At 43.4% G+C, this 16,335-nt stretch overlaps 1 protein-coding gene across 1 annotated transcript in view; it reads right to left on the minus strand.

Moving 5' to 3' along the window:
• Positions 1-16,335, minus strand: part of CSRP2 (cysteine and glycine rich protein 2) — a 238,009-nt gene that overhangs the window by 34,329 nt on the left and 187,345 nt on the right. Inside the window, exon 3 of the mRNA XM_069629271.1 lies at positions 4,795-4,963. Within this exon, the coding sequence (XP_069485372.1) occupies positions 4,795-4,963 (169 nt within the window). The remainder of the gene's footprint in view (positions 1-4,794; positions 4,964-16,335) is intronic.

Here is a 16,335-nt window from a genome sequence, read left to right on the forward strand (position 1 = left end):
TCAAACCACATCCTAAATCAAAAAATGAAACGATAAGATTTATAACAGGCTACAACCAGCAAGCTAAACACATCAGGGCCATCATGCACAGACATTGGAACATATTAACCACTGACAAAGACCTGTGTAAAGTATTGGAACAGAGACCCAGTGTGACTTTTCGCAAAGCTCCGACATTGAAAAATATACTGCCACCGAGCACTGTAATAACCAAGGTTTCTTCATCGAGCTGGTTTCCTAACAAACATGAATATGTAGGTTTCAAAAAATGTGGCAAATGCAAAATGTGCAAATATGCCTCGAGAAATTCTCCAATCAGTGCAAATGGGCAAGAATGGAAGTATAAGCACACAATAAGCTGTCTTACAAAGTTTGTGGTTTATGCAAGAACATGCAGCTGTGGGTTACACTATATAGGATCTACTATTGGCCCGCTAAAACTGCATATTTTACAACATTACAGAGCCATAAAAAATGGAGATCAGACATACCCTTTAGCGCTACACTTTGGTGAGAAACACAAAAATACATCAGAGATGAGTTTTGTAGGTTTAGCACATATACCACAACACAATAGATTGCGCAATAGGGAACTCAAATTGCGCCAACTAGAAGCCAAGCTAATCTGTAGGTTTGATACCTTAAAACCTAATTGTTTAAATGTGGACTCAGAGCTATATGTCTTTTTATATGACTAATTATGTGCTAGAAGCTATTTACATCAGTGATTGTTCCATACTTCAGTGCAATGTCTGTTATCTGTGTTACACTTTCCTTCTGCATACCACTTATTCTAGACAGTAACCTCATAATGTATTCAGGTTGGTTTCTGATGTGGACAGAACACATGGACAGTGTTTTTTTAAAATTGATTTTAAGCTTGGTCAACATGTAGTGATCTGATGTTTCTTCTTTTCGGTTATGTTTCTATGAATTTATATACATATGTATCACTTTGCACTTTTAGAATTAATCAAATGCACATGTCACTTTATATGACTGGTGGAATGCTCATCTATTCTAAAGACGGTATAATTGATCACTCAGTTAAATACTGCCCAGTATTAGTATTCCGGTTGCATAGTGTTGGGAGATGGGGAGAAAGTGGGCAGAGATATATGAGGTATCCCAAGAGGGAGAGAATCCTGTACGCTATGTCTTTTAAGTCATAATGCTCACAGACGTCTGGGTATCCTTAGAGACAGAGAGAACTCTGTCCGCTATTTCTGTCGAATCTCAGTGCTCTCAGAGTAGCATAAATAACCTTTTTAGACAAAGTCATCAATTTGGACACTTGTCCGAATAACTTCAAATCATGCTGCTTTAATCTTGCACTAGCACTTTATTAATACACTGAGGTATTATCTATCCATAGTATTGTATTACTCCATATGGGATGAAAGGCGTCTGTATTTCTGTCTGAATTTGCTTCAATCCCCAATATATGCACTTGCATTTTCCTGGCGAGTTAGGGACTAGTAGGTCCAACATGCATTGCGCCCAACCCGTCATTGATTGAGTACACTTGCCACATAGATGAAGATTCCCTTTCTTTCATGCATTGTGCGGGCTGGCATTACTGATATTGGGCTGTAGCCGCTGTATTCGTTTTTTCTGTACTCACCACTTCATGCGGATTGTTTGCCACATCGCAGAGAATTTTTCTCGCGCAGTGAGGCAACAGATATTGCAATTGCGCACTGGCGCAAGATCTCGTCATTAAGTTGATATAAATTTTCTCTCGCTCAGGCATGGCATGTTTGACTCCCCCTGTTTCTGCTATCTACACACACCAGTTCAATTTCAAATAATTTATCAGTATTTTATCTTCATATATTTACACTTACGGTCTATTAGACCTTAGTCATTCCAAGATGGCAGATTTTCGGTCATGCAGAACCATAGTGTTCTTTTTCAGTAAAATTTGAACTGTGTATCATGTGACGCGTGAGTAACAGTTGGGAGGAGCACATGACATGGCCTATGAGTTAATATAAACACGAGAACACACTAGTTGGGAACAACTACAAGCCTGAGGAAGCTCGCGAGTCGAGCGGTACGCGTGGCGTTTTTCCACCCATTGGGGTGAGTGGTGCCTTATGCCTGGTCTGACCAGGTATTGCTATGTATGCTTTTTATGATGTTTTGCACAACTTTTGATAAAATAAAGGAAAATAATTTTTAACTTATTAAATGGTTGTGAGTGCTTGGGCAAGTTTTGGCTAAAGCTGGAGGTTTTGTTCATCTGCCTACCTGCACCTTTTTCCTGACACCCTTTTGCAATTGTTAGAGCCCAGCCCGCTCTAGCCCAACAGCACCAGCTCAATAATGAGGCAGAGCGCAGTCTAGGAGCTGACAAATGTTTTCATATATATATATATATATATATACACACATTCATCTCCAAACAGTCCAGTCCATGGGCTCATCGGCCCCCAACCTATACGTATCACAACATATAGCTGCTGTCACCAACTATAACCTACAACTACACCGCTTACGCAAGATAGGACACATCCTTCTCTCAGATTACTACTGTGCCGCAGTCCAGACCTTAATTCTCCCCAAGCTGGACTGTGGAAACTCCATCCGCAATGGTTCCCAATAAAAAACTTGTCTCCCCTGCAAGCCATATAGACTGCAGAAACACCAATTATTCTACACCTACCCAAACATATCACCACATCTCTCCCCAGATCCAGTGGCTACCAATACCCCAGAGAACCACTTTTAAAAGGACTATGCATCTTATGCAAGGCCATCCACTCCAAAACCGTATCCTACCTGAAGAAAATCACCAACACAGACATTACACCAGCCACCCATAATATTCTACGCATTACACTCTTCAAGCTTACCTGCATAGAAATACAAGATGCCACCCGTTGGAAAGTCAAAGCCTGGACACCTTCCACCCAAAACCCATGCAGTACCTTCACATCATCCTCTTCTGCAAAAAAGCCTCAAGACTTCTCTCATTCCCTGGACCTAATAAGCCACACCTCTTCCCCCTACTAGCCTTTGAACATCCTAATCTTCCTACCCTGCTCTGAAAACATTTAAACTTTTTTCACCTCTTGATATTTGTACGCTGCTCCGAGGCACTCTGGGTAAGGACAGTGCTGTTAAAAGATTTTAAGAAAATAATATCTTTGATCACATAACCATTTGCGTTTACTCAATCTTAAAAAGTTTTTTATACAAGAAATATTATATATTGCTTTCATAGACGGAGTTCGATTGTGTGGACCACAAGCCACTTTCAGAGGTTCTAGCCAAGTTAAGAATACCCCTTAGTGCAGTTAAAAGAATTTATGATTGGCCTACAGGTGTGGTGAGATGTGGTCAAGGGGGAAAACGCCACATTCTTATAAAGATTAGTGTTTGGCAAGGCTTTGTTAGAACAAATTTGCTGTTTCTCGTACATATTAATGAGCCTAGAGGAACCTGCCTCTGCCTTGAGAATTTGCAAAAGAAAGATCATTTTTCTGCTTTATGGGGATGACACCATTATTATTTCGAAGTCTCCATCACAGCATAAGCAGCTCCAGACTAGATCAGATTGTATAAAGCAAAAACAGTCAATCTAAAGCCAAATGTGGTGATGACTTCCATCCATCACGTTATGTGAAAACCAATATACTCTTGAATGGGGAAACTATGCAAGAAGCTCCTTTGATTATTTAGGAGCAACATTTCAGAGACACATTGGATTATTGGATTGAGTAAACCACTGTACAAAAGTGAATTTTGAAAATCCATAGCGGGGCACCACATTCACTGAGCTACCAATTGGGTAATAGTACTCCAATGATAGCACTTGAAGTGCATACATTCCAAGCTCTCTTGTCTGCCCTCTATGGCAGTGAAATATTGACCTATGCCTGCAAAGATAAAGTTGATGTTCATAGAGAACATACTGATGAAACAAATATTTTGTCTAACATTGAATTGCTTGTCTTTGCATCAATGGCCTTCACCGTGCCGCACAGGTGGTGTAGCTAAGCTCAGGATCGGGAGGTGTGTTGGTGGGGAGCATGGAAGGGAGCGATGACTAAGAACCCAGATGGGATGTGGAGGAAGCAGTTGTCAGCAGGAGAGCTAATTGTGGTTGACGTTTGTTGGGACGGGGTGAGGAGGAAGGCGAACTGACATGGGGGGGACCCCCCCCTATTCATGGGAGCATGAGGGAGTGGGTGCGGTGTGATGGTGCTTCCAAGATGCTGTAGATTTTCGACAGGCAGCGAGGGAACGAGCCCCAAGGTATTTTCAAAATGGTTAATACCAGTCTCCCTTCCAAGACCAGGAGTCGAGACATTGAAACCCCTTACCATATCCATTATTATTAGGATATAAATCTATACATTTTTTAAAAAATCTTCCGAGACATTGTTGCCTACATTTAAAGTAGAATGAGGAAATGAACCTATAAAAAGATAAGCGGGATGTCATCTGTTCTCTAGGTGGAAAAACATGGAACTGTCTAAAACAGGTTAGCAGTCAGTATGCTTAAAACGTGCAACCAACTCTTTGCTGGCAATCACCTACTGTTCACCTATGCATGATCAAGAATTGGAAAAAATAGTTTGAGTTATTGTGGGGTTAAGAATGCTACACAGCATGTCACTTTCTGTGATCATTGGCAATCAGTAACAGGCCATGGCCGTTGTGACGCTAATCAAACTATCGAATGGTGTGCGTTTTGTGAGAAGCCTAATCAACTAAAATGATTGCAACCATTTTATTCAAATAAAAAATAATAATAATTAAAGTAAAGTTAAAATGCACACATACTCCTCTGGCTTGATGCCTAGCCGCTCCCCTCGGTCCATGTTGAGCGTGCCCGCTCCTTGGCCATAGCCATAACCTTTGGGGCCGTACTTTTTACCATAGCAAGACCTGCAGTAGATCTCGTCATCATGAATTGCAACTGTCGTGCTGTCCAAGTTCTTTCTGCAAACCACTGAAAGGGAACAAAGCATGGATTTACAAAACAAATACAGTTTGCTTCGACAATTATTTACTGCATGTACAAGGAGGAAAAGAAAACTGTTCAAGATAGTTGAAACTGGAAAATGTTACTTTGTTTGGCATTGATGAAACCTTAGTTTCCCTAAATAGGCCACCTCTTCGGAATTAATTGTGCAGTGGGAATCTCAAAACTTCAAAAGAATATTTCAACGCAATGTACCACACATCCTACATGAATTTCCAGATCATGAAGGAATATTGAACATCAAGATAGGTGTCCAAAGAGGTCATAGGCAATTCCGCACCAAAGTTGCTTAAATCACCATTTTGCACTAACTGCCGACCATGTAAAATCATGCCAGAAATTAACAAAAGCAGTGGATAGAGCACTGATGAAGTGTTATTTCTCATTTCTTAAGGGTAGAAAAATACCATGTCAAAGGTCAACACCATGGCTGGAGCCCTGCAGCCTTTTCCGTTGACCGCAGCTGCCCCTGAAGACTGCATGCTGCAGGCGCAGCTAGACTTTGCCGCAACCCAGCCTCATCAGCACTGCATGCAGCGCTCCAGCTGCCGAACTGAGTACCAGCTGGGAACCACAGGCCACCTTGCCTGCACTCCTGAGGAGACCACTCTGCCCTTAAGACGAGGTACCCTCCTTGATGCCATTCATGTGGAGCCGCAGCTCTGTGAAACGGATGTCTTAAGATGGCTGCCGCTGCGCGCCTCCGATTTTGTTTACGGAGGTTGCCTAGCAATCTCTTGCCGCAAGGAGCCCTTAAGCCACGGGATAAGCCAGAATGCGGAAGCCGGCCCCCGTAGCCTAAGGCCCACAGAGCCAAAGGCCTTTTCCTCTCTGTGCCTGTCTGGGCTGATCTGGCCGTCGGCCAGGCACCCTGCCGCTCCACCACGCCACTACGAGCTGTTCACCAAGAAAACAATACGCTCTCTCATAAGTACTGCCTCAATGACATTTGCCTGGCTTGCCCTCTTCGTCGACATCTACACTTACGAGATCTGATAGTCTGATCCCAAGTTACAGTGCTGTTACCAGCACCCTATGCCAGCTCGCTGCCACGCGAGTGCTCGCAATAATCACTTTGCCTCCTACAAAATCCTATATGCATGTGTTCGATTTATGACTATAATGGCAAATTTGCACTACTTGCTTCTTACAATGCTGCGCTACGTGTCTGTAAAATAACATGCACCTCTACTATCTGTATCCTCATCCTTCCACTCTGCCTTGTTTTGCATTTACTTACCCATCATAACTCATTCTGCAGTAGTTAGCCTAAAATCACCAACTCGTGTTGTCTAAATACTGAAATTCAAATGTTACGACTAATACTGAAATACTAACCTATGTACCATGCCCATCTAGTACTACCTTGAATGCCGTCACTCAAGGTCCATCTGCAATGCCTCTTCTCTGTAATAGCGATACTCGCGGCTTCCTTAACCATCCCAGCCCTAACAGGGTATTACTGCAGCTATCACAGTGTCATGTGGGGCTGAATGTTACCTTTAGTTACATAACGTTGTGCTACTGCAAATGCGACATCTTGATGAACTTGGCCTCACTGGGAAAATCACACCATGTCTAATTATGCACCACTGCTGATTGCACCAGCCTCACAAAATGCTTGCCTAACCCATTGCTAATGTTGAATACTGTATACCACTTGATCCTCTGCCAAGTAGCCACAGGACTCAACTTCTAAGCTCTACACCCCAGAGCTCAAACATAGTAAGACCATGCTCCATTTCACCTTCATTTACCTCCTTATTGTGCTTCGGGCACTTGCCCATTCCATAATGACCACCAGCACAAATAGGCTGCCCTCAACCAATAAGAGCATCTTAAACAGCACCTGCCCAAGAGGTTACCCGCTCTTGATTGCATCCCACCTACCCCATTCCTGCCCTAGTGCCTCCCATCTACCCCATTCCTGCCCTAGTGCCTATTAGCAGCCACCAAACCTGCTCAACACCTCAGAGGACCTAAACAATCCATATCAACTCACGAGACCTACGGATAGAACAATTCACCTAGAAATCCACACCTAACCAACCCTGCTCACTAAAAACAAGAAATTAAAGGTTAGGCTCTAGACTCTCGGGTGCTCAGCCCTCATCTAAAAACCAAACCTCCATGACCTTGCCAGGCGCTCTTACAAGAACCAACAACCCAGACAAACCCATTACACTAATCAAAGGCACATTAATTAATGCTAGATCTCTACCAGCCCACGCCCTGGCCATTTCTGATAGAAATGGCAAGTTGAGGGAATTTATGCCATTAGTCACCGAGACGTGGCTCCATGCTGCAGCAGGCCCCTCGCTCTGACTCGCCATCCCTGACAAGTACTCCATCAGACTTGACAGATTCCAACCAAGCCAAAGGAGGTGTTATCGCCTTCATATCAAAAATGGCACTAGGCCATAGGCCTACATCGAACCAATCACTCATCTGCGGAACTACTGACCCCCAAACAATCACCATCCACCTTGTTTACAGACCCCCTGGACCTGTAGCCACATTTGAGGTAGATATTATTCTTCTCCTTTCAAACACCACCAAGCCAGGCTCACAGATTATCTTACTGGGGGATTTTAACCTGGGGTTCAAAGATGCCAAAGACACCAAAGGATCAACCCTTGCTAGCTCTATCACTGAACTAGGCTTCACACACCGAATCTCAGAACCCACTCACAAAAGGTAGGATTCTAGACTGTTAGTTGACCTCAATTGCAACATTAACACCCTATCTAACTCTCCTTGCGCCTGGACAGACTACCACCGTATTTCATTCATGATCAAGGATGACGGCAATCAAAACATTTCCCAAACCCTCACCCCGTCCCCCACACAAACCAAGAACACCCACAATGTAACAGTGGATAAGTTGCTTCCACTATTACAACCGATCATCAATGCCACCAATACTAAACACTCAGAACTCACAGTCCTAGTGGACTTGTTTACCCATACTGTACTTAGTCTACATAATGTCATAAACAAAATTGCCCAACTCCAACTACGAAAAGCTAAACCCCCACCGCATCTAAACTCGTGGTTCACCCCACACCTTAGATCTCTGCGCAAAGCTAAAAGAAACTCAGAAGCTCTCTGGAAGAGTCATCCAACTGCTACCAACAAAGATAACTTTCTAGCAGCCTCCCTAACTTATAAAGACGCAATCCTACAAGCGAGAAAAGAAACCTACAACACTTGCATCATTCAAGCTAAATCAATTATTTAATATACTCGGAGAGCTGGAATCCCCAACACCACCGCCAGTCACCTGCATTAAAGACACCACCTGGTGTACTAATATACACTCAGCATTACTAAATAAAATAACTATGCTTCAAAATAAAAATGAAATCTAAAACATTTTTGATCTTAGATTCAGCCCCTAAGGTGACGACTTCCACGCCTCCCCTGAAACTCTGAAACGACAATGCGCCTCTCACCATCAAGGTGGTAGAGGACAATCTCCAAACCAAAACCCTCAAGATGCCAAGGAGACATCTGCCCTGCTCCCATCATTAAGGAAGCAGCCAAAGACCTGGCACCTTTCACCACCTCCTTAATCAATTCATTCGAAACAGGCATAGTGCCCAACCGCTTAAAAGACGCATGGGTCCTCCAGTTACTCAAGAAGCCAACTCTCGACCCTAATATCCCCACATACTATAGACCGATCACCACAATCCCTTTTCTTTTAAAATTTCTTGATAGAGCAGCTTATCTGCAGATTCAAGAGCATTTAGAAGAAAACCTCCTTGGCCTCAGACAATCAGGCTTTATGCCAAGGCACGGTACCGAAATGGCCCCATTTATTTATTCATATTTGTTGAGTGTACAGAAGCCCGTGGGCATCATGGCGCTTGTTACATTGGTGTTTACAGCTTAGTTACATACACAGATACATACAAAGGATGAATGAAACCATAGGGGTTATTACAGTGAGTGGGGATAGCATAGCTACTTATACTTCCTATAGGCATATAGGAATAGGGAAGAATGTGGGAGAGTGTGTTCCAGAGTTTGTGAGCGAGGTAGGGAAATCCAATACCTCCTGCCTTGGCCCTGCTGATGCGCGGTACAGTGAGTTGATTAGAGTAGTGTAGTCTAGTAGGCCTGGTGGATTGAGCTATGGTAAGCATGTCTGATAAGTATGCGGGTGCTGAATGGTTGATGCATTTGTGTGTGGTTGTGAGGATTTTGAATGTGATGCAGCCTTTGACTGGGAGCCAAGGAGCGGTCTTTCTTGCTTGCCCTAATTGACCTAAAGACTCAAATTGAGGAATAAAAAGACAAAAGCAAACTTGCCCTCCTCCTACTATTAGACCTGTCTGCAGCGTTCGCCCTTGTAGATCACAAGGTCCTCTGCTCACACCTAACTTCTGCAGCTCTTCAGACAATGCCACTACGTGGATCTGGTCCTTCCTCAGTAACAGATCAATGAGAGTCCCCCCTCCCCCCACCCTCACCCCCACCAGCCTCAGCTAACCCGGCACCAGTCACATGCAGGGTTCCCCAGGGCTTGTGTGTGTCTCCAACACTATATAATGCATTTACGAAGCCCCTTTTCGACGACCTTGACCATCTGGGTGTCACCTATACAAATTCTGCAGATGACACCCAGATACTCCTAACAGTCACCGGAGACTACGACACAAATGCGAAAGTACTTAGCAACATCTATAGCATCATTCAAGCTTGGATGGCCAAACATGGACTTTGTCTCAATGACGAGAAGACTGAGCTTCTCCTCCTAGGATCCAAGCTTAAACTCAATGGATAAGAAACAATTTGAAACATTCAATATAGACGGTAATTTCATCAAGGTCTCTAAAAACGTAAAAACTCTTGGCGTCTACATTGACCCCTCTCTAAACCTAACTAGACACGTCAATGCATCAGCGTCATCCACAGCATATACCTGCAAGTTAATGACGGCCTGTAGACCGTTTCTCGCTATACACAACAGCATTGCCATAGCTAGAGCTCTAGCTACATTATTTTACGCATTATATCTTGGAACTAGACAACAGAACCTAAAAAAACTGCAAGTCCTGCAAAGCAATGCCATTAGGGCAGTGTTTAATATTCCTAGAGCCCAGCACATATCCGAGGTAAGACGTAAACTGAACTGGCTTTCGATTAAACAAAGGATGGCCTTTAAATCGTTATCCCTTACGCACAAATGTCTCGCTAACCTGGCATCAAACTACCGAAGAACTTTACCCTCAATACCTCAGACAGTCCGACGCGCTTGGCGCAAACACACTGCCTCAATGTCCCTCGCTTCAAGCTACAAAAGGCAGGAGGGAGTAGCTTCCCTGTCCTTGCAGCTAAATTATGGAACACCTTAACTACACCATTAAGATCTGAACAGGCTTATCACCCATTCAGTAGGAACTCCAAAACGTGACTCCTTGCCCAAGATTACTAGATACAAACGGCCCAACCTGTAATAAATATATGCCATTCATTATACAAACTGTACATGCTGTAAGTATACCTCTCAGTAAAATGTATTCCTTGCTTATTCTGTGATTTGTAAGTAATGTAAGCAACTTATATTGTCATTTGTAAGTAATGTAAGTAACTTTGTAAATCTCCTGTAAATGATGTAAATTCTATCTGTATTTGACTGCTATTGATGTATCTACACTTATGCTACTCCTTCCTCTGTAACCTGCTATGTAAGAAATGCGCCCAGATGCCTACGGGCTTGGAGCGCCATACAAATAAATAAATACACTCTCCTTCAACCAAGGAGCACCCCCCCTTTTACTTTTCTAGACCTTCATACATCTTCAGCCGTAAGTACTCAAAACATACAAAGGATAAAAGAATGCCCAAACTGTCCAATGGAATACATAGAAAGCCCTAATTTCAATGCACACAATAAAAAATGCTTAATTCTCTTCTCTGCGCCTACCACAATCTAGCAATCCAACCCAGACTCTAATCCCAAGTAATCCTTGTAATATAAATTCTAAGAACACTAGACTGATCTAGACTGGCCAAATTATTTGATCCCCCTGCCAGACTCACTCCCCTCCCAGACGATAAAAGAAAACTTCCCTTCGCTAGCCAAAATATATCAAATGTCAGACCCTCTAATAACTGGGCCCCCTCCTGCTACTTCTAAGGACCGCTTGACCAACAACCCAAGAATACAACTACTAAAATCTACCCCGCATCTACCTCAGATCACCCTATCCCTCTGCTCAAAGGGGCACTAATAAATGCTAGATCTCTGGTTGCACATGCTACAGAGATCGCCGACCAGATTCTGGTAGAAAACCTAGACCTTCTGGCCATCACAGAGACATGGCTGCACGCTGCAGCAGGCTCTATGCTCATACTAGCAGTCCCCAATGGTTATTCGATCATCCGACAAGATCGACATGAGGCACGAGGCAGTGGTACCGCGATACTCTTCAAATCTAGCCTATCCCCGAGACTAGCTCCCTCCCACGATATCCACTCCTGCAAACTTTTCACAGCAAAATTACCCCTAGCCAATTCCTAGACCCTCACCATCTACCTTATCTACAGACCCCCCCAGGCCCCATTGGGACCTTTGAGGAGGATATCTCCACTATTCTATCTAACAATCTCAAAAACACGTCACAAGTTCTCCTACTAAGGGATCTCAACTTGGGATTTAATGACCCTCTTGATAAACATGCTCCATCCACCGCCAACATCCTGTCCAAACTTGGCCTTACACAGAGTACCAACTCTCCCACCCACAATAAAGGGAGAATACTTGACTGGGTGGCAGACTACAATTGTAATGTCAACATCACCTCCATCTCCCCGCAAGTATGGGCTGACCATTTCCTCCTGTCATTTTCACTTTCCACCATCGGACCTCTCACCCCTCCCAGCCCCATTGCTCCACCCACTCCAACTAGGAATAAGAATATTACAGTGGACAGACTCTTCCCTCTCCTACTCCCTACTCTCAACTCCTTATTCTATAGACCCTGGTCTGCTCATTGACAAGTATAACAAAATTATGACAACTTCACTGGATACTATCGGCCCCCTTAAACTGAGACAAGGTAAGCCTGGAGCTCAATTGAAGAAATGGTTCACCCCTCATTTAAAAGAGCTACGACTAAACAAAACGAAGTTGCAAAGCCTCCTGGAAATCTCACCCAACTGATGAAAATAGAATCAAACTTACCAAAATCTCATCTCTATACAAAAAAAAAAAAAAATCTGTCTGGCTAAACTGGAATTTACTACCCATTTTAATTAGAGACCCCTAACCCCATGACGGATACCTTTACCAAAGACAAAACCTGCTGCTCTAACCTCCAGCAAACACTAGCTAACAAAGTGACCACCCTCCAAAATAAAATTGCCCTAAAAAATAAAAAAAAGCATCCATAACGACCTCCACTACCCTAATTCCTCCTATTAATACCTTTCCTACCTCTGACAGTCCACCTATCCGCTTCAATTTTTCTAAACCTTCTGTTCTTGAGGTGTAAAAAGTACCCTCTAACCGCAAGGGTAACCTCTGTCCAGCCCAACTCATTAAGGATGCAGCTAGGGATCTAGCCCCCTTTATATCTAAGCTCATTAATGCCTCCTTCACGACTGGCACCATCCCCAGCAACCTCAAAGAATCATCAGTACTACCATTGCTTAAAAAAAAAAAAACAAACACTAGACTCATTGATACCAACTAACTACCGAATTATCACGACAGTACCTTTTCTGTTAAAAATCTTGGATAAGGTCGCATACCTACAAATCCAGAAATTCCTGGAACTTCACCATCTTCTTGGAGCTCGCCAATCCGGTTTCCACCGCCAACACAGAACAGACACTGCCCTCATCGACTTGAAGGCCCAAATTGATGAGCTGAGACACAAGGGGAAATCTGCACTCCTCCTCCTTGACCTCTCCACTGCATTCAATCTTGTGGATCACAAGGTACTATGTAGCCATCTAGATTCGGCTGTACATTTCTCTAAGGCGGCTATAGTCTGGATAGTCATTCTTAATTGACAGGACCATGAGGGTCTTCTCCCCTACAGCAGCTGCAGATCCTATTCCGATTAAATGTAGAGTGCCCCAGGGCTCCTGCATCTCTCCCACTTTGTATAACATATTCACTAAGCCCCTTTTGGGTGATCTGGACCATCATGGTATGACCTACACTAATTATGCAGATGATACTCAGATCCTCCTTCCACTTTCTGGGGATTATGGCAAGGATTTGGCCTTGGTGAATAGAATCTACCTCATCATCCAGGCATGGATGGCCACACATGGTCTATGCCTGAATGATGATAAAACAGTTCATCATCTTGGGTAACCCACGAATTTAAAAATATTAGGCCCGGAATATACTGCCTTAACAATTGATGGCAACCTTAGCAAAGAAGCCATGGAGATAAAGACCCTTGGCTTCTACCTCGACTCTACGCTCTCCTTCACAAACAAGTTAATGCCATGGCCTCCGCCACCGCCTATACTTGAAAACTTATTAGAACCGGCAAACCATTCCTCTCCAACAGTTACATCATCCTGGCCAGAGCCCTCATCTTGTCCAGGTTGGATTACTGCAACGCCCTTTACATCGGCTCCAACAAACATTATCAGGAGAATCCAAACCCTCCAAAACAATGCTTTTAGAGAAGCTCTTGGCGTAGACAGGAGAGAACATCTCTGCGATCAGACGGCAAAATAACTGGTTCTCTATTAATGACAAAATCCAACTAAAAACTGCCTTGCTTACTTATAAAATCACTGAATAATGCTGCTCCCAGTTATCTCTCTGAAAGATTCCACAGAAGGACCTGCTCTAGACCGTCCAGACTAATCAATACTAACTGCCTCAGCATTCCCATTTTTAAACTATCAAAGGTGGCGGTAGCAGTTTTCCTGTCAAAGCAGTCGGCTTTGGAACGCCTTGCCACCTTCACTCTGAGCTGATCAATCGTACCAGAGCTTTAGATATAGCTGCATCAACTAGCTTAAAACTACTGATCATTAGCCACACTCACTACTTGTACATAATTTTTGCATTTGCTGGTTCTAGACTTAGCGTTCCCGAAATGTTCCTAATTTGATTTCTGATGACATGTAACTACTGCCTATGCTCTGTGTATTTCTGCCATTCCTAGGTCTTACACTGAGCGTTTTCTTAATGTTCATACCCTGTTTTATGATGACATAACTATTGCTTGTATTGTGTGCATTTATTCCTGTAACTAAGCTTCGAACTTTCCTGTAACGTCTGCGCTATACAAATGAATCAACAAACAAAAAGGAGGAGGCCCAATGAGACACCCAGCAACCGTATTGGGTAGCGGATGAGAGATGTAAGTGGAGTCTGGGGGCGGCTGTAAGAAGACAGCCTGTTGAAATGAAAATTGATTTTATAAACTTTAAAAAGGAGGCTAGATAAGCCTGGTAGAAGTTTTGGTATACCATTATGTTTTAAGAAATTACATTAAAAACCCAATACTGTAAATTGCGAATGTAATATTTTTTATTTTGCAATATGAACAAATAAAATATAACAATAACTAGTCGAATACCCAGTATTAAAACATAACAGAAGTGTACCATCCAACTGGATAATAACAATGAGTTAGTCAATAAATCTAATAAAGTCAAGAGAAGGAAGAGAAAGTCAGTGAAAAGCAGCAGATAGTCGACTTAAAAATTTCAACAATCAAATGAACAAGTTACTTCTTACCTTGTAACGTTCTTTCGACGGGATGTTCCTCCGATGTATTCCTCATCTTAGATATCTCCTTCCAGCTCTGCTGGCCTCGGAAATTTTTTTCACCAGAGGGCGCTGCGCGTCGACGTCCTCCGAGTCGATGTCCCTCGACAGCCGCCGTATCGACGCCGACGTCATCCTGGCTATAAATGCTGCGCGCAGCGCCCGCTGCTCAGTTCCGTTTTGTAGCCCACAATAATGCTTTCTGGACTAAACTAATCACCCTGAAGGAGCGTAAGCTGCAACAACAAGGGAAGTAGAACTGCAGGGATGGATGGGAGGGTCGATGAGGAATACGTCAGAGGAACATCCCGTCGAAAGAACGTTACAAGGTAAGAAGTAACTTGTTCTTCGAAGGGATTGTGTCCTCCGACGTATTCCTCATCTTAGATAGGCTCCCATAGCAGTATTCTATTATTGGAGGATGGAGTACTGACTTCATGCTGTCTTCTATTGATGAATAGAATGCAGTACAGCCCTTCCAAACCTAGTCTCTTGACTGGAGGAGGAATCCAAGTTGTAAAATCGTGTAAAGGTATGGACAGACGACCATGTAGCGGCCGCACAGATGTCTTTAACCGGTACACCTCTTTTGAGGGCCGATGAAGCTGCAATACCTCTGGTCGAATGAGCCCTAAGGTTTTGAGGGGGCTCTTTTCCTGCCAGTTTATAACATTCCAGAATGGCTAGAATGATCCATCTGGAAATGGTCTGCTTAGTTATTGGTAACCCCAGCTTGTGACCTGTGTAACCTACAAACAGCTGTTCTGCCTGTCTTATCCTGGCTAGTCTACTGATGTAAAAACTTAAAGCCCTTCTAGGGTCTAGCCTGTGTAACCTCTCTTCCTCTTTCCCCGGGTGAGGAGGAGGATAGAAAGATGGTAGGGTAATCTTCTGAGTGATATGAAATTCAGAAACCACCTTTGGGAGGAAATTAGGCTTCACTTACAGGACAACTTTGTCTTTGTGAAAGATAGTGTGAGGTGGTTTACAAGAAAGAGCTTGTAATTCGCTCACCCTTCTAGCAGATGTAAGTGCTATTAAAAAAAATAGTTTTAAGGGTAAGGAATCGTAACGAACAAGAATGGAGTGGTTCGAAAGGTGTGCCCATCAGGAATGTTAGGACTAAGTTTAAATCCCATAGGGGAACTTGGAATGGTCTTGGGGGATAAACATTGGTTAACCCCTCTAGAAATTGTATTACCAAGGGTAACTTGAAAAAGGATGGATCTTCCGCAGTGTGCTTAAAGATGGATAGCGCTGCGAGATAGCCCTTAATGGTGCCAACTTGAAGGCCTGAATTCGCCAAATATAGTAGGAAGGACAAAACCATTGGTGTACCACATGAAAAAGGGTCGATATTCTGTTCTCTACACCAGCTGCAAAATCTGTTCCAACGGCAGCGGTATAAAGCCTTTGTTGCTGGTCTCCTTGCCGAAAGCAACACCTCCATAACATCATCAGGGAGGTGCCAATCCTTGTACCTCAGCCTTTCAGAAGCCAAGCGTGAAGGTTGAGGGTTTTGATGTCTGGATGGAGAACCTGACCTCCCTTCTGTGAGAGTAGGTTCTCTGAGTGGAAGTCG

This window comes from Ambystoma mexicanum, chromosome 12, assembly GCF_040938575.1.
Source record: "Ambystoma mexicanum isolate Mex_15411 chromosome 12, UKY_AmexF1_1, whole genome shotgun sequence".
NCBI classification, from domain to species: domain Eukaryota; kingdom Metazoa; phylum Chordata; class Amphibia; order Caudata; family Ambystomatidae; genus Ambystoma; species Ambystoma mexicanum.